Source organism: Corvus hawaiiensis, chromosome 24, assembly GCF_020740725.1.
Source record: "Corvus hawaiiensis isolate bCorHaw1 chromosome 24, bCorHaw1.pri.cur, whole genome shotgun sequence".
Lineage (NCBI taxonomy): Eukaryota > Metazoa > Chordata > Aves > Passeriformes > Corvidae > Corvus > Corvus hawaiiensis.
This window is the reverse complement of record NC_063236.1, coordinates 1,515,841-1,539,443: the sequence shown is the minus strand read 5'-3', so window position 1 is coordinate 1,539,443 and position 23,603 is coordinate 1,515,841. Positions and strand designations below refer to the sequence as shown.

The window sequence follows — 23,603 nt, the reverse complement described above, 5'->3', positions numbered from 1 at the left end:
CGGGAGGTGGCACCCAGGGGCCAGGCAATGGCACCCAGGGAAGGGAGAGGACGAGGAGGTGCCGCCGGTAACGCCGCTGCCGGTTTATTCCTGCAGCCTGGAGCTTCAGCTACAAAAAAACCCCAAAAAACCCGAAGGATGAGGTGCAGACAGTTCCCAGGACAGCCCAAAATCCAGCCCCGCCCTGGCAGCAGGGAGGAACTGGCCCCCAAACAGCCTCCGGCAGCTCCTCCGCTCCATGGGGAAAGTGGGGAGGGGGACTGGGAGAGCAGGGGGGATATTTGGGATAATCCCAGCCCCAGTCTCTGCTTGTGGGCAGTCCTGGTTGCGCAAGGAGCTGGGAAAAGAACGGCCAGAGCAGTCCTGGCAGCCTTGCTGGTCCTGTTGTCCCTGGAGAGGTGACGAGGAAGGGCCAGCGAGGCCTCAGGCGAAGATGGTCTCCTCCCGCCGCTTCTTGGTGAGGATGGTGCCAGGCTTGTGCTGGGCATCGGGGTGGTTGGCCAGCTCGGGGGGGCAGGAGGACACGGGGCTCTCCAGGATTGCCTGTTTGAGGTCGTAGAACACCGTGGAGTCCTCCTTGGTGAGGAAGGTGATGGCCACACCGCTCTTCCCCGCTCGGCCTGTCCGCCCGATGCGGTGGATGTAATCTGGAGGGGGCACGAAGGGTTCAGTGTGGGCAGCGCCAGGGCCAGACACTCCCTGCACCCCCCCTGCACTCCCAATAGCAGGGCCAGGCACCCCACAGCCCCCTGGGTGTGGCAGCACTGATGCTGGGCACCCCACACGCTCCCAGTACTAGGGCTGGGCATCTACAGTGCTCCCAGTACCAGGACCAGACACCCCCAGCACTCCCAGTACCAGGGCTGGGCACCCCCACAGCCCCCTGGGTGTGGCAGCACTGGGGCTGGGCATCCCCCACCCCCAGAACCAATGCCAGGAACCTTCCCCCAACCCCCCGACACAGGCAGCACCAGGGCTGGGCACCCCCCCAGGCCCCCCCAGCCTCACCCTCGATGTTCTTGGCCATGTCGTAGTTGACCACCATAGAGACATCGTGGATGTCGATGCCACGTCCGGCCACGTCCGTGGCCACCAGGATGTCCTTGGCCCCGGCCTTCAGGTTGGAGAGGGCGAACTCCCGCTGCTCCTGGCCCTTGCCGCCGTGCAGGGTGCAGGCGTTGTACTGTAGGAACAGGGGGGGTCAACATCGGGGAGTCCCCACGTGGGGATGAGGGGGACAGGGCTCAGGGTGACCCCCCCAGCCCAGACTCACCCCCATCTTCTCCAGGGATTTGGCCAGCACATCGCAGCCCTTCTTCTGGTTGACAAAGATGATGATGGGCGGGTCGAAGCCCTGCTCCAGGATGGCCAAGAGCTTCTTCCTGTAGAGGAGAAGGAAGAGACAGTTGGGCAAAGAGAAGCTGAAGCACCCTGCAGAGTCCCTGTCACCCTCCAACCCCCAGGCCACCCCCAAACCCCATGCTCCCCACCTCTTCTCCGACTCGGACATGAGGAAAACTTTCTGTTCCACCCTCTCGTGGGGTTTGCCGGCAGAGCCGATGTAGACCACGGCCGGGCGCCGCAGGTAACTGCGGGCCAGGCGCTCCACCGCCGGCGGCATGGTGGCCGTGAACATGACGGTCTGCAAGGAACGGGGCAGGGACGTCCCGTGAGGTGGGAACGTCCCCCAGCGAGGTGGGAATGTTCCCCCAATGAAGAAGGAATGACCCCGGTGGGGCAGGAACATCCCCCCACGGAGCAGGCACATCCCCCAGTGAAGCAGGAATGACCCCAGTGGGGCAGGAATGACCCCTCCATGGAGCAGAAGCAACCCCCAATGAGGTAGGAATGACCCCAGCAGGGTAGGAATGCTCCCCCATGGAACAGGAACATTCCCCATGGAGCAGTGACATCTCCATGCTGGGCAGGATTGTCCCTCATGGGGCAGAAATGCCCCCCACGAGGCAAAAATGTCCCTTTGTGGGGCAGGAATGACCCCTCATGGGGCAGGAACATCCACTGTGGGGCAGGAATGTCCCTCCACAGAGCAGGAATGTGACTCCCATTCCCTCAACCCCTTCCCCAAAAGCCCAAATTGCCCCTCCCCACCCCATGGATCCCCTCCCAGCCCCACAGACCCCCTCCCTGCCCCACCGGGGCCGTTCCTACTTCATTGAGGGATGTTCCTGCTCCATGGAAGGACACTCCTGCCCCACTGGGTGGTTCTGACTTCACTGGGGGATGTTCCTGCTCACTGGGGGGGACATTCCTGCCCCATCAGAGTCATTCCTACCTCACTGTGGGATGTTCCTCAACCCCTCGTGCACACCCACCTGTCTGTACTTGTGCTTCCCAGACTCGAAGTTGGCCAACATCTTCTCGGGGTCCTCGGCCTCGTCGGTGTCGGGTTTCTGGTTGGTGACGGGCATGTGCTCCAGGATCTTCTGCACGTCGGGCTCGAAGCCCATGTCGATCATGCGGTCGGCCTCGTCCAGCACCACGTAGGTGCAGCGGCTCAGCACCAGGTACCGGTTCTCCAGCACGTCGATGAGCCGGCCTGGCGTGGCGATGACGATCTGGGGGGGGACAGGGGGGGTTGGTGGGAGCAGCCCGGGGCTGAGCCACCCCCCTGGGACCCCCCAAACCCGCCCCGCTCACCTCGCAGCCCATGCGCAGGCGGAAGCCCTGGTCCTCGCGGGAGATGCCGCCGATCACGGCCACGGTGCGGATGCCCAGGGGTTTCCCAAATTTGATGGTTTCCTCCTCAATCTGCTGGGCCAGCTCACGGGTGGGAGCCAGGATGATGGCGTAGGGCCCCTGGTCTGACTCCTCGATGCTGCAGCATGGCGGGACATTGTTGGGTCACCCACGCTGCCCTCCAGCCTCACCCCCTCCCCTCCACCGTGTCACCCTGTAACCTTGCCTCAATCCCTCGGCAGTGTCACCCTGTCACCCCACCCTGTCACCTTCACGGTGCCACCCTTTCCTGACCCCTCTGCAGTGTCACCCCGTGCCACAGGCAGCATCCCTGCCCCGCACCGGTCGATTTTGGGCAGGGTGGTGATCCACACGAGCAGCGGGATCAGGAACGCCGCCGTCTTGCCGCTGCCGGTCTCGGCCACGCCGATGATGTCCCGGTTCTGCAGCCCGATGGGGATGGCCTGGCGCTGGATCGGGGTCGGCTCCTGCCAGAGGGAGCAGGTTGGGAGCAGAACTTCTCCTCTTCCCCCTCTCTGAACTCCTGATAACCCCATTTTCCCCCTCCCCAGCCCCCCCTCTCCGTGCCCACCTTGTATCCACACTTGTCAATGACCTCCAGGATGTGGGGGGGGCAGGGAGGAGTCCTTCCAGGAGCGGATGGGATTTGGGATCTTGCCCCCCTTGGTGGTGATGCTGTAATCCTCGCGGAAGATGCGCCAGTCCCTGTCCGTCATCTCGTCCAGCTTCTTCTGGGACCAGTGCCGGTCATCCCAGCGCTGCTTGGCCTCCTTCTTCCGCAGCTTCCGCAGCCGTGCCCTGGCCGGAGGGAGGGAAGGGATTGGGAAAAGGGGAGAGGGAAAGGAGGATAAGGGAAAAGGGAATGGGGGAAAGGGGGATGAGGGCAGAGTGAGGAAAAAGATGACAAAAGGGAGTGAGGAAGGAGATGAGGAAGACAAAAGAGAAAGGGCATAGGGCTTGCCCTGCACCTCCAGAACTCTTCTGCCAACTTCCTGCAGGACCTGCTGCAGCCCAGCTCCACATCCCAGCCAAGCCAAGCCAGCCAGCACCCCGCACATCCCTCAGCACCCTCCCAGCTTCCCCAAAACCTCACTCCTCCTGCTCCTTCTCCTCCAGCGTCCGCCTCTTCTCCATCAGGTCCCCGTAGAACCGCGACTGCTCCCGTTTCTGTTGCTTCAGGTCGATGCCGGCGATGAAGCCGCGGCCCAGCAGCTGCACCTGGTGCCTCTCCTTGTACCTGGAGCAGGGTGGGAGCATCAGGAGCAGTGCTGAGGGCTGCCTTGCACCCCGCAGGGACACCCCCAGCCCCAGGGGCACTTACAGGGGATTGTAGTCGATGGATGTGTCCTCCGATGCATCCCACTCGAACACAAACTTGCGGTCGTTGAGGTGCCGCGTGCGCCGGCGCTTCTTCACCCCCCCCAGGTACCGCTCCTGCAGGACCCCAGGCTCAGCGGGACCCCCCATCCTCCCCCTGGCCCCCCCAGAGCAGCCCCCAGCCCCACCTTGATGGCGTGGAGCTCTTTGCTCTTATCCTTCTCCTCCCGGATCTTCTGCCTGCCCTCCTCGTCCTCGGTGCCGTTGGTCTCCCTCTCCATGCGTTCGCGGCGCTCGCGGCGCTCGCGCTCCTGGGGGTCTTCTGGGGAGCAGGGGAAGGGGCTCAGAGCCAGCCCTCACCCCGAGGGTTGTGGGGGGGGGCTCCAGGGATGACCCCTTACCCAGCATCTTCCTGCCCATCTCCTGGAACTGCTTCCTCTTCTTCCTCTCCTCCTCCAGCAGCCGCTGCCGCTCCTCCACCTCCTGCTGCCGCCGCCGCAGGGCCTCGGCCTCCCGCTCCGCCTTGGACAGGAACTTGGGCTGGGATGGGAGAGATGCAGCGTCACACTGGGCCTGGCTGCCAGCCCTGTGCTGCTGTGGGTCCCCTCAGCCTTCTCTGCTCCTTCCCAGGGTCCCCCAGGCCTCCCCTCTCCCTCCTGGGTTCCTCCTCTCCCTCCCTGGATCCCCCAGACTTCTCCACTCCCTCCCAGGGGTCTCTCTGCTCCCTCCCCATGTTCCCCAGCTCCGTCCTTCTTTTCCTCCTGGGGTCCCTCTGTGTCCCTCACCGGACCCCTCAGCCTTCCCCGTTCCCTCCCAAGGTCCTTCTGCTCCCTCCTGAGGGTCCACCAGGCCTCCCCTCTCCTTTCTGTGTCTCCACAGCCTCCCATGTGCCCTCCCAAGTCCCCCAGACCTCCCTGCTCCATCCCATGATCCCTCCCTGGCACTCCCTGCTTCCTTCTGAGGTCCCTCTGTATCCCCAAGTTCCTCATCCCTCCCTGTTCCCTCCCAGGGTTCCCCCTGCGGTGTCCCTCCAAAACATCTACACCCCCAGCAGAGGGAAGAGGCTCCTGTTCCTGCTCCCACCTTGGCTTCTGCCTCCTCTTCTGCCTTCTTCTTTGCCAGCAGCTCCTCCAAGGACAGCGGCTGTGCCTGGAAGTGGGGCCAGATGTCAGCACCACTCCCAGGGACCTGGATCCCCCTGGAGCCACTCCCACTCCCCCTCCTCACCTTCTCCTTCTTCAGGGCATTCTCCTCTTCTTCCTCTGCTTTCCGTGCATCCCGATCCTTCCGAGACTTTGAGTCCTTCCCCCTGCCCGGGGACAAACTTCCAAGGAAAACAGCTCAGAATCAGCCACCAGACACAGCCCTGGGGGCTCCCCAACCTCCAGAGGGTTTAGGAGACAGCAGGAACCCCTCAAAAAAGCGACAGGATCCACCTGGATCGCTTCCGGTCCTTTTCCCGCTGGTGCCCATCCTTGTCCCTGTCCCGCTCCTTCTTGCTGCGGTCACGGTCCCGCTCCTTGTGCCGCCGATCCCTGCGGGTCGGGAGGATCACAGTGTGACCCCAGAACGCCCACTCGCCCTCCGTGGGACTGTCAAAGCTCTTCCCAAAAACCCAGGGAGTCCTGGGCCCTCCTCACCTCTCTGCGGACTTGGAGCGGGACCGGGAGCGCGAGCGGCTCCGCCTCCGGTCCCGGGATCGGTGTCGCTTTCTGTCCTTGGCTGGGGAACCCTTGCGGTCCCGGTCCCGCTCCCTCTCCCGGTCGGGGGAGCGGGAACGTTTCCTCTCCTTCTTCACCGGGGATGCATCCCGATCCTTCTTGTCCGTCACTTCTCCGGCCATCTGTGGACACCAGGGGGCTCAGGGGGTGCAGAGGGACCCCAGGAGGGAACACGGAGGGCTGGGAGGGGGACCCAGGGAGGGCACTCAGGCACAGTGGAGACCCAGGAGAGCCACAGAGGAACCCCAAAAAGGCGCCGGGAGACGATGAAGGACCCGGGGAGAGAACAGAGAGACGCCAAAAAGAAGCAGGGAGAGCTGGGGAACCCGGGGAGAGCGCAGAGGGACCCTCAGGAGGGAGTGGGGAGCCCTGGGGGACACCGAAAGGGTTCCGGGAGGCCCGGGGTACGCGGCGCAACGGCGCTCCAGGCCCTGCCCCTGGCGACCAGCTCTGCCCGGTGCCGGTGCCGCGGCCCCAGGGCCCTCCAGGCCCTGGACGCCGAGGAGGTCCCCCGGGGGTGCCGGCAGTGCCCCTCGCTCCGCTCCCGCCGCTCCCCGCTCACCGCCGCAGCCCCGGGTTCAGCGCCGCCGCTCCGCCGCCGCCGCCGCCATGTCTGCCGGGGCCGCAGGGCACGCCGGGACGGCACGGGACTACAGCTCCCGGCAGCCCCCGCGTCGTTGGACTACAACTCCCAGCATCCCTCACGCGTTCTCAGCGCCCCTGCGCGGCCGCAGCACCGCCGCGCCCCGTGATCCTTCCGCCGCGCCGCAGCTCCCCCCCCCCCCCCCCCACTGCAATGAGTCCTGCGGGACGGTGTCCCCGCGTCCCTGAGCCCCCCGCATCCCGCAGGGACCTCCTGCGTACCCAAATGAGGCCCCTGGGGCCGTGTCCCCACAGCCCTGTGCACCCCAAACTCTCCAGGGACCCCCCAGATCTGCTCCTGCAGGAGCCTCAAACCCCCACTGCATCCCCATTTACATGATAGGGGGACCCAGGCAGAGTCGGGGGGCAGCAGAAGAGGTGGGGGGTCCCTTTTGGCACCCCCCAAATCCCCCACCCCAGGGATTTTGCCTTCAGCACCAGCACCCAGGGGTGAAAGCACAGCCCCACGTAAGTGTCACCATCACCGATGACACCAAAACACAGGGCCAGGCAGGGCTGCACATAGGTAGGTGTTATATTTCTGATAATAAATAAGCTTTTTAATAACACTGACATGGAACAGAGACACCCCCCCAAGATAGTCCATAAAAGAGCCCCCCTCCCCCACCCACCAGGGTCCCCCAGGGCCAAGCAGCAGATGAGGGATGGGGTAAAGGGGGAGAAAACAGGATGAGTCCATGGATGAGCCCCATGATGTGCACCCCAAACCCCACAGGGATCCCCAGGACAGCGTCCCTGTGTCCCCCAAACCCCACAGTGACCCCCTTGCGTTGATGTTCCTGAGGGTCTGGGCACCCCAAACCCCACAGGGGTCCCCGTGGGTTGATGTCCCCAGGGTCCTGTGCGCCCCAAACCCCCCAGGGACTCCCTCAGGGTTGGGGACCAGGTGAAGACACCCCCCAGGCCCCCCCCCTCCCATGGGGGCAGCCCCCCAGGCTGGGGGGCTGGCAGGGCAATGGTGCGAGGGGAGGGCAGCAGCCCCCCCATCTTCCTTTGGGGGGGGGCTCCAGGGCCCTGTCCAGCCCCCCCACCCCATTCTGGGGGCTTGGGGGGGGGTCAGACGGTGTGTGAGTGTGGGGTCATTCCCGTCCCCCCTTCACATGACGGAGCAGCTTTTTGCTTTTTCCTTCTTGAAGGTGGAGGAGATGAGCTCGGAGCGGCTGGGGAGGTGCAGGAGTCTCTTGGAGAGGCTGCGGGGGGGGCTGCGGGGCGGCTGCGGGGGGGCTTTGCTGAGACAGATGCCGGACACTGTCCGGAAGATGCTGTGGACGCTCTTTTCCGAGGTGAAGGCTGAGCATTCCAGGTATCCCTCGGCTCCCAACTGCCTGGCGGCCGCACAGCCCTGGAACCAGCCCCGCATCAGATGGACACCCCAAACTCAGCCCCCTGCAAGCACTGGGACCCCTCCAAACCCACCCTCTGCAAACACCAGGATTTCCCCCAAACCCACCCCACATCAGACCACTAGGACCCCACCAAACCCACCCATCTGCAGCCACTGGGACCCCCGAATCCACCCCCCTGTGATTCCCCCAAACCCACCCCAACATCAGACCACCGGGACACCCCAAACCCACCCCCCTGCAAACACCGAGACCACCCCAAATCCACCCTCCCACGACCACCCCAAACCCACCCCCAAGTCAGAGCAGCAGGTGCCCAACCCCACCCCAGGGCCCCCCCAACCTGCTCGTAGGAGATGGGCGCCTGTTTCTGGTGCGAGAGCTCCAGGAGGGTGCTCAGGTCCGTCCGAAGGTCCGTCTTGCACCCAATGAGCAGCACCCGTGTGTTGGGGCAATAATCCAGGATTTCTGTCTTCCACTGAGGGGTGAGGGGTACGGAGCTGTTCTCAGGGACAGGGGACCCCAAAACCCTCTCCACGTCACCCCAGAGGGTTGGCGTCCCTGTATCCCAGCACACCCCAGACCCCACAGAGACCCCCGTGGATCTGTATCCCCATGTCCCTGCACCCCCCAAACCCCACAGGAACCACAAACCCCACAGGGACTCCCCAGGTCAGTGTCCTGACAGCCCTGAACCCCCAAAACCCTGAAGGGATTCCCCAGGTCAGTGTCCCTGTGCTCCCCAAACCTCACAGAAATCCTCCCTGGACAGTGTCCCTGCATCCCTGAGCCCCCAAACCCCATAGAGACCTCTGAGGACAACATCCCTGTACTCTCCAAACCCTGCAGGGCCCCTCCCAAACCCCACGGGGACTCCTCTGAGTCGTTCTCTTTGTGTCCTCAGATCCCCCAAAGCTCACAGGCACCCCCCTGGGTTGGTGTCCCCAATCTCTGAGCCCCCAAACCCTGCAGGGTCAGCGTCCCTGTGTCTGTGAGTCCCCCAAACCTCACAGGGACCCCCCTGGGTCGGTGTCCCCGCATCCTTGAGCCCCCTAAACGCTACGGGGACACTGTCCTGGGGACTGAGCCCCCTCCCCACCTTCTTGGCTGCGCTGTCGAGGGTCTCGGGGCGGCTGATGTCGAAGCAGAGCAGGACGGCGTCCGAGTCGCTGTAGCAGAGGGGACGCACGTTGTCATAGTAGGGAGAGCCTGGGGGAAAAGGGGGTGTCACCGCTCAGCCCCCCCACCCCAGGGACACGAGAAAGGGGGTCTGGCAAAGGGACACAGCCCCCCATCCTGCCCGGGGTGGGGGCACAGCTCTAGAGCCCCCCCTAAAAGGGACAGGGCCCCCCAAAACAGACACAGCCCCATTCCTGCCTGGAGTGGGGGACATAGGTCTAGACCCCCCCAAAAGGCCCGGGGGGCAAACAACTCTTGAACCCCTCAAAAGGGACAAGGAACCCCCAAACCAGATACAGACCCCGCTCCTGCCAGATGTGGGGGTCACACAGCTCTAGAGCGCCCCAAAACAGACACAGCCCCTAAAAGAGACACAGCTCCCCTCCTGCCCAGGGTGGTGGAGCTCTAGAGAACCCCAAAAAGGACACAGGGGCACAGTCCCCCCAAAAGACACAGAGCCACCTCCTGCCTGGGGTTGGGTGCACTGCCTTGGAGCCCCCCAAAAAAGACAGAGCCCACAAAAACAGACACAGCCCCCCTCCTGCCCAGCATGGGGGGTTCACAGTTCCAGAGAACCCCAAAAGGGACAGGGGAACAGAGCTCTAGAGCCCTCTAAAACAGACGCAGCACCTCAAAAGGGACAGGGGGACACACAGATCGAGACCCTCTCAAAAGCGACAACCCCTGCTCCTACCCAACGTGGGTGCACCGAGCTCTAGAGCCCCTCAAAAAAGACACAGCCTCGTAAGAGGGACAGGCGGACACACAGCTCTAGAGCCCCCCAAAAGGTACAGAGCCCCCCTCCTGCCGGGGTGAGGGCCACAGCTCTGGAACCCCCCCAAAACGCCACCTCCGTGCCCGCAGCCCATTAACGTCGCATCGCGCCTTCACGAGGCAGCGGGAAATGGATCCCGCGGTGTTTATGTAACAACCCCCCCCCCCCGCCCCTCATTTTGGGGAGCCCCGGCAGTACCGAGGGGTGTCGAGGGGAGGGGGCAGCCGGAGGAGGGGGTTGGACACCCTGCCACCCCCTCGGGGTCCTCGGGGACACGGAGCCGCCAGCACCGCACCCGGGACTGCGGGGGAGGCGGCGCGGGGGGGTGAGGGAGGGGGTCAGTGGGGTGAGGGGGGGGGTTTCCGGGATGTCCATCCTCTCCACCCACCCCCCCCGACCCCCCAAAGGCCTCGGAGGGGTTTCGCAGCCCAGACGCTCCGTGCACAGAATAGCAAAGAGGCTGCGCCAGCGCATCGCCATGGCAACCGGGGACCGGCGGGGACCCCCCCGCCGGGGGGGACACTGCAGCACCGGGCAGGGCTGCCCCGACCCCCCCAACTCTTCGGGGTGACCAGGGAAGAGCAACACCGGGATCTCCCATAATCCTCCCAATTCACAGGCAGGGCGCAGGGAGCACCCTGGACCCCACCCGGAGGGGGGCAACGGTGTGGGGATCCCCGCAAAGGAAGGGGTTCAGCCCTCTGTAACCCCCCCCCGGTGTGTCCGTACCTCCCACCGTGAGGTCGGTCCCTGGGGAGTAGCTGCGCCCCCCAGACCCGGGGATATGACCCTAGACCTGAAGCCCCCCCAGGGCGGCCACCAAGCTCCCGCCCGCCCCCGCAGGGACCACAAAACACCCCCGGCTTCCCAAAACACCACCGAGACGCCACTGTGGCCACCAACGCCCCTCCCCCCCAGCGCTGCAGGTCCCCCGAACACCCCCGGGACGCCAAAGCACCCCACTGCGGCGACCCCCCGCTCGCTGCAGCCTCCCAACCCCAACCCTGCCAGCCCCCGAATCCCCAAACCACCTTCCCCTGCAAACAACCCAATCACCCCCTCCGGAGCCGGGGCTGCCCCCGCCCCACTCCACCGGCACCAGAACCCCCGCCAGCCCCCCGAACGTGCGCCGCGCGTGTCTCCCCCCGGTACCGGAGGTGTCCCAGAGGCTCAGTTCCACCCGCTGCTCCTCGCTGGCCAGACAAGCCGTGTAGTTCTCAAACACGGTGGGCACGTACGTCTGCAATAGCACTGAGAGCGTCAGCGCCCGGTCCCGTTGCCGGTGCCCGCTGCCGATTCCCGGTGCCGGTCTGGGCTCACCTCGGGGTAGCAATCCTTGGCCAGCACCTGCAGCATGGCAGTCTTGCCGCACTGCACGTCGCCCACCAGCACCAGCTTGCACCGGGCCGGAGCGGCCGGTGCCGGCCTTCGCTCCCGCATGGCGGTGGCGCGCACCGAGCCCCCCCGACTCTCACCCACCCACCGCCCTGCGCCCCGCCGCCGCAGACGCCCTTATATACCCCGCCGGCTCCAGGGCCCGCCCACGGCGGCGCCCGCTGGCCAATCAGCGCGGGGAATCCCGGACCGCCGGCCAATAGCGGAGAGGCAGAACTGGCGGGACCCGCCCCGTGGGGGTGCGAGCGCGCTGCTGCCCGCCAGAGGGCGCCCGTGCAGGTCAGGGCGGAAGTGCCGCGCAGGCCCCGCCCCCGAGCGGCGGCGGCCGTTGCTGGGAGACCGCGGGGACGCGGGAGCGGGGCCGGTACCGGGGCTGGGGCCGGGACCCCAAAGGAGGGGAGGGAGACCCCTGGAGAGGGGGATGGGGGTGGGCAGGGGGGCGGTGGGTGCCGGAGGGGCTGGGGAGGGAGAGGAGGTGAGGCTGGAAGGGCTCTGGAGTTGGCGGTGGGCAGCGGGAAATGGGCCTTGAGGGGAGGCCCGGGGAGGGAGATGGGAAATAGGTCTGGGGGGCACTGGAAGGGGAGATGGGGTATGGGGATTGTCCCAAGTGGAGAGGGTTCTGGAGGGGGTGTTAGGGGTGAGCAAGGGGAGAAGGGGCTGGGGGAGCCCGGGGAGGGAGATGGGGGTGGGCAGGAGGTGACGGGGTCTGGGGGTGCCCCGTGGTGCGGGGGGGCTGGAGCGGGAGATGGGGGTGGGCAGGGGGAACGGGCCTTGATGGGCGCCGTGGAGGGGCCACCACGCAGACCCCGGGCACCCCCCGACCCCTCCCGCTGTGTCCCTTTCTCCAGCCATGGCGGGGCCGCATTCCACAGCCCCCAATGCAGCCGAGACCGAGCTGCTGCTGCTGCAGAAGCAAGCGCTGGCTGAGGAGGAAGCGGCCAAAGCCAAGCAGGAACTGCTCGCTCGCTTCCTGCAGGTCTGGGACCCCACTGCAGCCTCCCCTGATGGCCTCCAAGCCCCACCCCCCTGAGTCCCCAAACCACCTTTCCCCAGCAAATGCCCCCAATCATCCCCACCAGGGCTGGAGCTGCCCCTGTTCTGCTGGACCCCCTGGTACCAGAGACACCCCCAACCCCACTCCTGCCCCTTTCCCACTTCCCACGGGGCCCTCCACAGGTCAAGTTATCCCGGGAGGAGCAGAGCAGCATGTGGGGTCTCCACAAGGTCTGCACGCTCTGGCGCTTGGCGCAGCGCAAGACCAAGGACCAAGAGCTGCGCCAGGACATCGAGATCCTCAGCCAGACCTTCACGCGGGTCATGGACTGCAAGGACGGTGTCATTGAGGTGGCTGCGGGGCTGGCAGGGCAGGGGGGGTGCCAAGGAACACACATGACCCCCCCCAAAAAAACTCCACAGGCGCTGGTCAGGGAGCTGGAAGAAGCGGAGGAGCAGCAGAACCGAGCCCTGCGCAGTCACCTGCACCTCACGGACCAACTGCTGCAGCTCCAGCGCTGCCGCCTGGGCTACCTGGAGGAGGGGTTTAGTGCCCAGGTGGGCGCCCTGAAGGCCGAGTTTGAGGCTGAGAGGTGTGGAATTTTATGGGGAGAAGAGGAATGGGGCAGCAGTGGCACCCGTGGGCTCTCCTGGGGTGGAGTTGAGCCTCTCCTGGCCCCAGTGGGATCCCTGCAGCATCTCTGAGGAAACCCCTTTGCCCTGCTGTGTGTCCCCACAGAAAGACCATTCTGGAGCAGCAAGACTGGGAAAGGTGCTGCCTACAGGACATGGCTCTGGCCACAGAGCAGGATCACGCCAGGAGTGACCACGAGGCCATGCTGAACTTCCAGAGCGCCCAGGATGACATCAAAAACAAGGCAGGGGCCCAAGGGAGCATCGAGGGGCTTTTGGGGCTGGCAAGGGAGGTTTGGGGGTGTAACCTGTGTGTCCCCAGTGCTGGCAGGAGCAGCAGTACAGCCGGCTGCAGCTCGTCGCCAGGCTGGAGGGGCTGTGGGAGCAGATCCAGAAGGCCCGGAGGAGCTACACCGAGGCCACAGAGAAGAGGAAGGTGGAGTTCGAGGAGCTGAAGAAGAAGTGTGTGAAGAGCTCCTGGGAGATCGATGTGCAGGCGAAGAAGCTGCAGAAGCTCCAGGTTTTGGCAGGGCGCTGGGTGGTTGTGGGAGTGGGGTCACCCACGTTCCCCGCTCATTTTCCATGGGATCATGGAATTGTTGAGTTTGGAAAAGCCTCTGAGACCATCAAGTCCAACCCAGCACTGGCAAAGGGGTGACAACAGGCTGGGCTAAGCAGGGGCCCCCAAAGGGCTCATGGAGCAGCGCCTGAGCCATGGAATCATGGAATTATTGAGGTTGGAAAAGTCTCTAAGACCATCAAGTCCAACCGTTCTCTCAGCGCTGCCAAGGCCACCACTAAACCGTGTCCCCAGGTGCCCCATCTACGTGTTTTTTGAACACTTCCAGGGACGGTGCCTCCACCACTGCCCTGAACAGCCCATTCCAATGCTGGGCCACCCTTTCCAAGAAGAATTTTTCCCCAATATCCAACCTGCTGTTTCACCAGGACACGATTACAGCCACTAGGAGCCAGATCGCGGCTCACCTGCAGGAGAGCGAGGAGCAGAACCAGCGCATACAGGAGGAGAAGGACCACGCCGTCCAGAAGCTCCAGAAGCTCCGGGCTGCGATCAGCCAGGCCGGGACCACGGCTCACGCCCACCTGGTCACGCTCACCTGCCAGTGCAGTGCCACCCTCAAAGCGCTGCAGCAGGTGGTGGAGAAGGTGAGTTGGGCAGCGCTGAGCGGGGATGTCCCTGTGCCCAGTGTCCTGCTATCCCTTCCCACCTGCCCTTCCCGGCATCCCCCCACCAGGCCCAGCGCATCCTGCGCCTGGCTGAGATGTGCCGCAGGCTGGAGACAGAGGAGGAGAAGGTGCTGCCTTTCTACCCCTCCTCGCTGGCCGAGTGGGAGCAGCAGGATGTCCGCAGGATCCTGGCGGCGTCCCCCAGTGAGCCGCTGGCACGGGTGAGGAGGCACCGCCGCGCTTCTCAGGGAACGAGGGTTGTGATTCGGCCCTGGGAATCACCCAGCTGGTGCTTGGGCAGGCTGGAGACTCCAAACTCCCCCCGCTGCCTCCCCCCCAGGCCATGCAGGACTACGTGGGGCTGGAGCGGTTCTGGCAGCGGTTCAACAAGGTGAAGCTGGAGGAGAAGGCGCTGGAGCGGGCGCGGGCAGCGCTGGCAAACAGGAACCGGCACCTGCGTGAGCTGCTCCAGCAGTACCTGGCGGGGGCTGCGCTCAGCCAGAAGGTGCCCAGAGACCCCCCACCCCTCCTCACCACCAAGCAAAAGCCGTGTCCCCAGAAATGAACCCCACTTAGGGGAGGAGCCACGCACAGGGACATTGGGCATGGCGTACCCCAAGAGCCTCTGGGGAGGGGTCAACCACCTGGACCCCATTCCTGGCTCCATTCCTGGCTGCACCAGTTCCAGCTGAAGCTGCCTGGCAGACCAGAGACCTGTCCGGTGCTTGGGGCCACCGGGGACTGCAACTGCCTGGAAATGCCTTAAAAGAGCAAAACTGCCTGAAAATGTGCTCCAGGGTCTTATTTCTGGGATTCATTGAGCAGGGGCAGGGGGAGTGTCTGTCACCTCCCGCTCAGGTCTGACAGGACCCCTCAAGGCCCTGGAGCAGGTGGGGAGCTGACAGGTGCTCAGCCCCTTCCCACTGCTCTGTCCCCATCACTGTCCCAGGAAGAGCAGCCACGGAGCAGCCGTAGATGCCGAGAGGAAGTTTTTATTTCTTTTTGGCTTTGTTCCTCTTCTCCTCCTTCTGCTTTTTCTTGGAGACCTTGGGGCTGCTGGCCTTGCGGTACAGGTGGAACCCGATGAGCCCCAGCAGTGCCGGCACCAGCCCCAGGCACAGCAGCGGCAGCACCTCGTTCACCACCTTCTGCCAGTAACTGGCCCGGGACAACCTCACCAGCTCCACCTCGAACCGCAGCACCGCGTCACCTGCAAGGGGGGCACAGCCTGAGCGGGGACCCCACAGAGACCCCACGGGGACCCTGAGGGCTGTGCTCACCTGGGATGGTGGGAGGAGAGCCCCGCTTGCCATAGGCTAAGTGAGGGGGGATGATGGCTCTGCGCTTCTCCCTGCCACAGCGAGAGCGTTGGTGCCACAAATCATGGCGGGGACACTCGGGGGGGACACTGCCCATCCCCGGGTCCCCCATCTGCACTTACCCCACACACATGTCCAGCAGACTCTGCTCCAGACCTGTAACAGAGTGGGGTGGGGGTGAGTGGGGCTGGTCGGGGTTACCCCGGTTACCCCCCCCAACCCCGCTCCCCATGAGCCCCTCACTCACCAGGAATGACTTGGTGCTTGCCCAGCTCCACCTGCAGGGGGTCCCGGCTCAGTGAGGAGTCGATGATCCGGCCATCCTCCAGGCTGCCCTGTGGGGGACACGGCCACAGTCACTGCTGCGGTCACCCCTGGCACTTTTCTCTATGTGGATGCCAGCGTGTTCCCAGTGCTGCTCTGATGCTGATCCCTGTGCTGATCCCAGTCCCTGTGGCCCCCCTGTGCCATCCCTGTGCTGATCCCAGTCCCGGCACACTCCGTGTCACTCTGGGACATCCCCACCCCTCCCAGTGCCCAGGGCCATCCCAAGGTAATCCTCGGGCTGATCCAGCGCCAGCCATGCCCATACTGGGGTCATCCCATGCCAGCCCCAGTGCCATCCCTGTGGCACTCCAGGTACCACCCAGAGCCCATCCTGGGGCTGTCCCCATACCAGTCTCAGTGCCACCTTGTCACCGTCCCCTTGTCCAGCCCAGTGCCGTCCTCATGCCCACCCCAGTGCCACCCCTACGTTCACCCCAGTTCCACCACGGTACCATCCCATTGCCCACCCCGGTACCGCCCCATTGCCCACCCCGGTACCACCCCCGGTACCGCCCCGGTGCCGCCCCGGTGCCGGCCGAGGCCCCCCCGCCGGTGCCGGTGCCGGTGCCCCCGCCCCTCCCGCCGGAGCGCAGTGCTGACGTGTTCCTCCCGCCGCCCGCCCGCACCGTGTAGTGGATGTGCACCGTGTCCCCCGGCGCCGACAGCTCCGTGCAGCCCTCGGGGGGGGGCACCTGCAACGGGGAGGTCACGGGGAGCCGGGCCGGGGCCCCCTCGCCTCGGGGTCCACGCACCCCCCGTGCCCACGGGTCCCCCGAGCGCTCCGAGAGCCGAACTCTCATTCGGGCCCCCGTCCTCGGTGCGCCGCGTTCCTCCGCCACAGCCCGGTCCTCCCGGTGCCCCACCATCGCAGCCCGGTTCTCCCGGTGCCCCCCCCCCCCCTATCGCAGCCGGGTTCTCCCGGTGCCCCGTGGCTCCCCCCTCCCACCGCCGCAGCCCGGTCTTTCCGGTGCCTCGTCCCCCATCCCGTGCCCAGGCCGGGCTCCCCGGTGCCCCCCGAGCAACACCATCCCGCCGGTGCCCCGTGTCCCGCCGCTCCCGCCGCTCCCCGCCGGTCCCGCCCCGGTCTCAGCTCTCTGCCCAAGGGGCCGCGTGGGTCCCCGGTGCCCGGTGTCTTCCGCGCAGCCCCGGTTCCCCCGTCCCCCCCGGGCTCACGATCGTCTCCAGCCGCAGCTCCCGAGCGCCGGTTTCGGTTTCGCTCTCGGCGGCGCGGGAGAGCGGCGGCGGCGACAGCAGCAGTGCCAAGAACAGAAGCGCGGCGCGGAACGGCATGGCCGGGCTGGCGGCGGAGGAACGGGGACCGGGACCGCCCCCCACTTCGTGCCCCGCCCCCGGGCCCGCCCCCACACCGAGACCGGCCCCGGGACGGGCACCCGCAGCTGCTCCGGGCCCCAGCGGAGTTGGGGGACAGAAGGATTCTCGGGACTGGCCGCTGCATCGGTGCCCGGTGCCCCGCGTGGGGACCCAGCCCGGCCGGCACCTGGGTCCGGTCCTGCCCGGGCACCGTCCCGGCGGCTTCGGCCCGCACCGAGCGGGGGCTCCAGGTGAGGGCCAGAGTGGGGATCAAGACGGAGGGTCTGGGCGGGGGTCCGGGCCGGGGGACCCCCGCCCAGGCACCGGTTGGATGCAGCCCCCGGTGTCCTGGCGCCGCCGGTGCCAGCAGGCGGCAGCACAGCCCGGGGAAACCGGCACCCACCGGGGCCCGGGACCCCTCCCCGGGTGCAGAACCCTTCTCCAGCACCCCGCGGGTGCAGGTCGTTCCTTCTCCTGGCACTTCAGCGGCTCTTCCAGCCCCGGCTGTGCAGGACAAGAGAAGCCGAGCCCCGAGCCCAGACGGGGGGGCCGCTGGCCGGCTGGAGCCCGGTGGGACGGAACCTACCCCAGAGTCCCCGTCCCTGTGCCCGGGGATACCCAGCCTCTAGGGCAGAGCTGGAAACACACGGAATGCCCCCGGTCTGGCGGGGTCACACCGGCACATGGTGGCAGCCTGGATCTCGCTCCGTGTCAGCGGGGATGGCCTCACTGCCGGCCCTGGTGTCACCGGCCCCGGTGCAGCTCCGGGATGGTGACGACGTTGACGCCGGGTGCAGCTCCCGGACGACGGCATCGGCACGCCGGCCCCACCGGCGCACCCACATACCAGCCTCGGTTGCCGAGAGGTGGGGAAGCCGGGCTGGCGGCTGGGCCCGGGGCCCTAATGGGATTAGGGGCGCCGGGTCAGCCCTCGCCACACAAAGTCATCGGTCCAGCCGGTGGGAACGCGTCAGTGCCGGCTCCGCTGCTCCCACCCACTGGGGACTCCCGGTCATCCACGCTGCAGCCCCCCGATGCAGCTCCCAGAGCCCCGGTCACCTGCACTGGAGCTCCCTCACGTCATCTCCACAGCCCCCAGCCCACCAGCGAGCTCTGGTCACCCCCATTCCAGGCCCTCTGCAGCTCCCACCCACCAGGGAGCCCTGGACACCCCCAGCACAGCCCCCTGGTGTCACCAACACCAACAGCTCCCCAGCCACCAGTCCAGAGGGGACACGGAGATGGGATGGCAGTGCTGGCCCCAAATGCGACTCAGTCCCCCTTAACCCGTGCGGGGGGGTGACATGGGGTAGGGGTGGCACGGGGGGGCCAAGTTCCACTCGCGCCCATCCCAGCACTGGCACCGTCCCCACGCCCCAGCTGGGATTAGCGCTAATGGGATTTACCATTTCATCCAATATTCCCCTAAAGATGAGCCTGGGAAGGGGGGGGGCCCCTCCTCACCCCCTGCCAGCCCCACCTCACCCCCCCTGGCCCGTTAAGCTCTTTCTAATTAAAGCCAGTCCGGGGCTGTCCATCACTGTCCCCTCTGCAGGACCCCCACGCTGGGGGGGCTGCGGAAGAAGAGACGAGGGGCAGCGCTACATAAAACATGTTTAATATCCAAGGGGGGGGTCAGGGGAGGTCACCCACCGTCTCAGGCGCAGGGGGCTGGGGGGGTAGGGGTGAGAACACACGTCCCTGGACAGGGCAGAGCCGCAGCGACACATCACACCAAGCACAGACCGGGGGTATAAATACGGTGCTGGGGGCGGGGAGGGGGGGGCACAGTACGGGGTGGGGGGGACACCGTCCGTCCGTGAAGGGCAGGGACATACAATCACTATGCTGGCATGATGGGGGGAGGCAGGCGGCCAGGGAGAGGAGGGGTGGGGGCATGGCCAAGGGGACCCCAGGAGTCCTGGCGGCCCCATGCTCCCCCCTCCACGGGGGTCACGCTGCGGGGAGGAGACCTGCCTCGAAGTGACATGGGGGGGCCGGGGACGTGTGGGATGCCCGGGGGGGCACACGGGGCCGGGAGGGGGTGCTGGGAGGGAGGGGGAAGTGTATAGTCCCAAATCCCCCCCCATGGCCCTGCTGCCCCCACATTTGGTCCAGAGGAAGGCGAGGGGTGCAGGGACATGCATGGGGACGGGGTGTCTCTGGCCCCCCCTGGCAGGGCAGTGCCAAGGTGGCCCCCCCCCCAGCCCCCATCCCACCCTCCCAGGGCTCTGCCCCTGCCCCCCTGGGCGTTATATAGAGCTCTAATTCCACGCACGCACACACGAGATCCGAGGGGAACCAGGGGGACCCCAAAAAAGGCGAAAAACCCCACAGCAACCGGTGCCAGAAGAAAGCAAAACCCAACCAGGGCAGGGAGGGGGCGGCCGGGGGGGGGCCCTGGCGCGGCCCAGGGGGACCGGGGGGGCACAAGGGGACCCCCCCTCACTTCTTGTTCTTGAGCTGATTGGCGAGCCAGTCGAGGCCCTCGTAGAGCCCGTCCCCGCTGGTGGCACAGGTGGCCTGGATGTACCAGTTACGGTGGCGCAGGGAGTGCAGCCCCAGCTTGTCCGTGATCTCTGCTGCGTTCATGGCATTGGGCAGGTCCTGGAGCAGACAAGGGAGGTCACACAGGGGCCCGACGCTGCAGCAACGGATACGACCCCTCCATGGGGGCTGGCACCAGCCCTGATGCCATGGGGGTGGGCACAACTCTGTCACAGGGGACCGTCGTGAGCCCTGATGCTACAGGAAGGGGCAGGAATCTGCCATGGGGATGTGAGACACCGGCTCTGACACCACAGGGATGGCCACAGGGCGTTAAAGACCAGCCCTGGTGCCATGGGAGTGGCCCTGGGGGCCAGCACCATCCCTGATGCCACAGGGATGGCCGTGGCTCTGCCACACAGTCGCTTTGACACCAGCCTTGATGCCACAGGCACAGGAGGTCCTACCACAGGACACCTGCCCTGACACCCTGGGGACAGTCTCAGTCCCACCCCAGGGCCCTCCCCACCCCCAGACCCACCTGCTTGTTGGCGAAGACGAGGAGGACGGCGTCCCGCAGCTCATCCTCCGCCAGCATCCGCATCAGCTCCTCCCGCGCCTCGTTCACCCGCTCCCGGTCGTTGCTGTCCACCACAAAGATCAGCCCTGGGGAGAGCAGCGGGCACTGACGGGGTCTCTGCAGTCACCCCGCTCCCCAAGTCCCCCCACTGCATCCCCTGAGACACCTACCCTGGGTGTTTTGGAAGTAATGCCTCCAGAGGGGCCGGATCTTGTCCTGCCCACCCACATCCCACACGGTGAAGCTGATGTTCTTGTACTCCACCGTCTCCACGTTGAACCCTGCGGGGAGCGACAGCGGAGGGAAACTGAGGCACGGGGAGCCGCGAGCTCCTTCAAAGGAGCCCTGATGGGGAGCGGTCTCTGCTCGGTGCCCCCCCAACCCCACCCACCGATGGTGGGGATGGTGGTGACGATCTCCCCCAGTTTGAGCTTGTAGAGGATGGTGGTCTTCCCAGCAGCGTCCAGCCCCACCATCAGGATCCGCATCTCCTTCTTCCCAATCAGGCTCTTCAGCAGGTTCCCGAAGATGTTGCCCATGGTGACGGCGGCGCTGGCTCCGAGGCCGGATCCTGCGGGGGCATGGGGCAGGCTGGGGGAGGCCCTGAAATCTGCAGGGGTGGGGCTGAAGGGGTCCTCTGTGCTTGGAGGGGGGGGGCTGCGGGGATCAGGGATCCTCATGTCCTGGGGGGATGCAGGGCTTGGGGGACCCCAGGCAAGGGGCTGGGGAGGGGGCCACGCACTGCATGGGGGTGTCCCCGTGTGCAGCTCGATATGGGGGGGCTGCAAAGACAAGGATCCTGAGGCCCCCCCGCTGTACCCTGCAAAAGGACAGCCCAGGGCGCTGCACTGGGGGAAACTGAGGCAGGGCTGCCGCCCTCCTCGAGGGGAGCAGAGCCCCCCCGGACCCGGCCCCTCCTCTGCACCCCCGGCCTCTGCACGACCCCCTCCCATCACCGCAGCCTCGCCAGAGGGGGAGGCCCCCATCGCCCCCCCCCGCACCGCAGCGCGCCCCTTCCCCCCCAGCGTGTGCAGCCCCCGCGCCCCCGGGACCCCCGAATTCACCGCTACCCCCCCTTTACCACTCCCCCCATCGCAGCGCGCCCCCAAATCACCGCCTCTCCACCCCGCACTGCGCCGCCCCCCCCTTGCGCATTGCCCCCCGCCCCCGCCCGCCGCGCCGCACCGCATCTCCCCCCCGCCCCCGGTGCGACCCCCTACCCCCCGGGGCTCCGCGCCCCCGCCGCACCGGGCACCCCGGCACGCGTTGCAGCCCCCCCCCCCCCCCCCGCGCCGGTCCGGTGCCGACCCCCCCCGTGTACCCCCACAGCCCCCACGGCGATGCCCGCGCCCCGCATCCCCGAGCGGTGCGGCCCCCCGCACCTGGTGCCGGTGCCGGTGCCGCCCCCGCCGCCGCTGACTCTGCACCGCTCCAGCCGCCGGAAGCGGAGGCCCCGATCGCGCCGATCTCGCGAGAGCACCCGGTACCCCCCCCCCCCCCCCACCCCGCCGCCCCGCACCGCTTCCCGCACCCCCCCCCCCCCCCTCGGGGACCGGGGGCGCGCGCGGGGAGCGGCGGGGTGGGGGGGGAGCGGGGGGCGCAATCGCGAGAGCCACGAGGCGTTACCATGGCAACGGCTGCAGCAGTGCGGGGGGGGGACGCTGTGAGGGGGAGTCCCCGTGTGTGTGTGTCCCCCCCCCCCCCCCCCCCCGGCCATGAGCCCGTTCCTGGGGGCACCGGGACCCGCACCGGGGGGTCAGAGCCTTGTCCAAAGGGGAGCTGCACCGGCGAGGCGGGATGGGGATGTGGGGAGAGGGGGGTCCTGGATCTTCCCCCCCTCTATGAGCACCGGGAGGCAGAGTCCCGACCGGGGGGGGGGGGGGGTCCTGTGCTTCATGGGGGGCGGGGACCCCAACACCATCACGGGGGAACAGGCTGAGCACCCCCGCACCGTCCCGGTGCTCGCAGGGTAGGGGCCGGGACCGGGCGCGGGGGACCCCCAGGTGCTTCCCACGTCCGTCTGTCCCACGTTGTCCGTCTGTCTGTCCCTGCTCGGTGCCACGGATGCCCCCCGCCTACAGGCAGGTACCGGCGGCCACCCCAGGGGCACCGGGCAGCACCGGCCGCCCCGACGGCTGCGGGAACGGTTCCAGCGGCACCCCAGGACCGGGGGGGATCCCGAGCATCGGGCAGCCGGGCCGCCGTGGGCTGCAGCAGAGGGGGTGGGGGGAACGGGGGCTCGGGGCAGTGGGCAGGGGGTGCGAGAGCCGGAGGGTCCCGGGATGGAGCGGGGGAGGCGAGGGCCGTGGTTGCGCCCCGCCGCTGGTGGCACAGCCCCGGGCAGGGCCCTCCCAGCCGCGCCCCGGGGCCTCCCCGCGGCCGCTGACCTCAGCCCCGGGAGCCCCGACGGGGCGGAGGCCCGAGGGCGTGGACACGGCCCGGCCCGGCCGGGAACCGGGGCGGGAGCGCCGTGCTGGAGCAGACCCCGGGTCGGCCCTGGGCTCCTCCCGGGCCGGGGAAAGGGGTGCGGGTGGGTGCCGGTGCGAGCCCCCCACCCCCGCTGCCGTCCCGGGCTTTGTCCGTCCTTGAATTAAACTGGTGAGCGGCGGCCCCGGGCCGTGACGGGCGAGCGGGGCTAATCCGGCCCCGCATGACTGGTCCGGGGAAACCGCGGCGGGGGGATTACCCCCCCCGGTCCCCGCCCCAACGGGGGACTCAGCTCAGGCCCCCCGGCCCGTCGGGCCCCGCACTGGGGACTTCACACCCACCCACACCCGGCCCGGGCGGGGGGTGACGAGGACAGAGTCTTGTCCCAACCGAGACCGGGCCAGCACCGGCCCTGCGTGACCGTGTTCTGGCCGTGGGCACGTCAGGCCTCCCCCGCCAGCGTCCGAGCACCCCCTGCCCTTCCTTCTATCCCCCATCCCTCAATCGCTCCACTTCCCCGGTCCATCCCTACCTCCGACACCCGGTACCGGCCCAGACTGGGCGCTTCCGGGCAGCGCGAGTTGTAGACACCGTGGGTGTCAACGGGCACGTTCACGGGGCTCCGGGGTGCCGCCGGGACAGCCCGGGACAAGCCGGGCTCGAGCGGCTAGAAGAGGCTGTCGCCCCGTCCCGCCGGGCACGGACCAGGACGGGAGAGGGTTCCGTGGGCTCTGGAGAGGCACCGACGCAGCCTCGACGGTCCACGTCCCGGGGGGCTGCATGTGGTGTACCCCGGAAAGCCAGTGGCCCCGGGACGGTGTCCCCGGGCTTTCCCGGGATTGTGGTCCCCGTGAGCCCTGGGTTGTCACGGAACTCTGCCTCCCCCGTGCGCCCCGGACTGTCCCGGGAGATCCCGTCACTCCTGTGCACCCCGGGCTGTCCCGGGACATCCCGGGCTATCCCAGTTCCCCGCTCCCTCCGTGCTCTCGGAGCCGTCCGGGGCCGTCCCGGGTTATTCCGGGACCGGCTCCTCCTTGCGCCGGGAGCTGTCGCGGGCCGTGCCGGGCTCCCCCCGCCGGTGCCGGTGCCTGTGGAACGTGTGCGCGGGACGGCAGAGAAGGCGAGGGGCGACAGCCGGGAGCTCTGGGCACGGGGCCGGGGCGCAGCCACCCGCCGGGCTAATCCGGGCCGTGACGGACAGCCCCGGCGCCGCCGCTCCCGCCGCCC

At 67.3% G+C, this 23,603-nt stretch overlaps 5 protein-coding genes across 5 annotated transcripts; 1 reads left to right on the top strand and 4 right to left on the bottom strand.

The window, feature by feature from the left end:
• Nucleotides 1–68: 68 nt before the first annotated feature.
• On the bottom strand, nucleotides 69–6,420 carry DDX23 (DEAD-box helicase 23). Its single transcript, XM_048327481.1, is given in 18 exon segments — nucleotides 69–647; nucleotides 1,009–1,183; nucleotides 1,274–1,382; nucleotides 1,491–1,642; nucleotides 2,334–2,576; nucleotides 2,659–2,836; nucleotides 3,040–3,185; nucleotides 3,290–3,331; nucleotides 3,333–3,516; nucleotides 3,812–3,955; nucleotides 4,040–4,152; nucleotides 4,224–4,357; nucleotides 4,437–4,575; nucleotides 5,119–5,184; nucleotides 5,263–5,359; nucleotides 5,472–5,570; nucleotides 5,676–5,878; nucleotides 6,319–6,420. Coding segments are annotated over 17 exon segments (2,448 nt in total). The 5' UTR covers nucleotides 6,319–6,420; the 3' UTR covers nucleotides 69–423.
• Nucleotides 6,421–6,915: 495 nt separating this feature from the next.
• On the bottom strand, nucleotides 6,916–11,197 carry RND1 (Rho family GTPase 1). Its single transcript, XM_048327594.1, has 5 exons — nucleotides 11,037–11,197; nucleotides 10,869–10,956; nucleotides 8,862–8,971; nucleotides 8,106–8,240; nucleotides 6,916–7,761 (listed from the first exon to the last, which is right to left on the bottom strand). The coding sequence occupies exons 1-5, from the start codon at nucleotides 11,154–11,156 to the stop codon at nucleotides 7,516–7,518; spliced, it is 699 nt and encodes a 232-aa protein (XP_048183551.1). The 5' UTR covers nucleotides 11,157–11,197; the 3' UTR covers nucleotides 6,916–7,515.
• Nucleotides 11,198–11,403: 206 nt separating this feature from the next.
• CCDC65 (coiled-coil domain containing 65) lies at nucleotides 11,404–14,716 on the top strand. Its single transcript, XM_048327541.1, has 9 exons — nucleotides 11,404–11,475; nucleotides 11,960–12,087; nucleotides 12,288–12,455; nucleotides 12,528–12,697; nucleotides 12,844–12,982; nucleotides 13,060–13,257; nucleotides 13,686–13,904; nucleotides 13,994–14,146; nucleotides 14,266–14,716. The coding sequence occupies exons 2-9, from the start codon at nucleotides 11,962–11,964 to the stop codon at nucleotides 14,488–14,490; spliced, it is 1,398 nt and encodes a 465-aa protein (XP_048183498.1). The 5' UTR covers nucleotides 11,404–11,475; nucleotides 11,960–11,961; the 3' UTR covers nucleotides 14,491–14,716.
• Nucleotides 14,717–14,901: 185 nt separating this feature from the next.
• FKBP11 (FKBP prolyl isomerase 11) lies at nucleotides 14,902–16,906 on the bottom strand. The gene is made up of 6 exons (XM_048327604.1): nucleotides 16,745–16,906; nucleotides 16,198–16,263; nucleotides 15,492–15,579; nucleotides 15,367–15,400; nucleotides 15,206–15,276; nucleotides 14,902–15,135 (listed from the first exon to the last, which is right to left on the bottom strand). The coding sequence occupies exons 1-6, from the start codon at nucleotides 16,859–16,861 to the stop codon at nucleotides 14,918–14,920; spliced, it is 594 nt and encodes a 197-aa protein (XP_048183561.1). The 5' UTR covers nucleotides 16,862–16,906; the 3' UTR covers nucleotides 14,902–14,917.
• A 1,578-nt stretch (nucleotides 16,907–18,484) lies between these two features.
• On the bottom strand, nucleotides 18,485–21,439 carry ARF3 (ADP ribosylation factor 3). Its single transcript, XM_048327607.1, has 5 exons — nucleotides 21,332–21,439; nucleotides 20,341–20,520; nucleotides 20,120–20,230; nucleotides 19,911–20,035; nucleotides 18,485–19,489 (listed from the first exon to the last, which is right to left on the bottom strand). The coding sequence occupies exons 2-5, from the start codon at nucleotides 20,486–20,488 to the stop codon at nucleotides 19,328–19,330; spliced, it is 546 nt and encodes a 181-aa protein (XP_048183564.1). The 5' UTR covers nucleotides 20,489–20,520; nucleotides 21,332–21,439; the 3' UTR covers nucleotides 18,485–19,327.
• Between the last annotated feature and the right edge of the window lie 2,164 nt (nucleotides 21,440–23,603).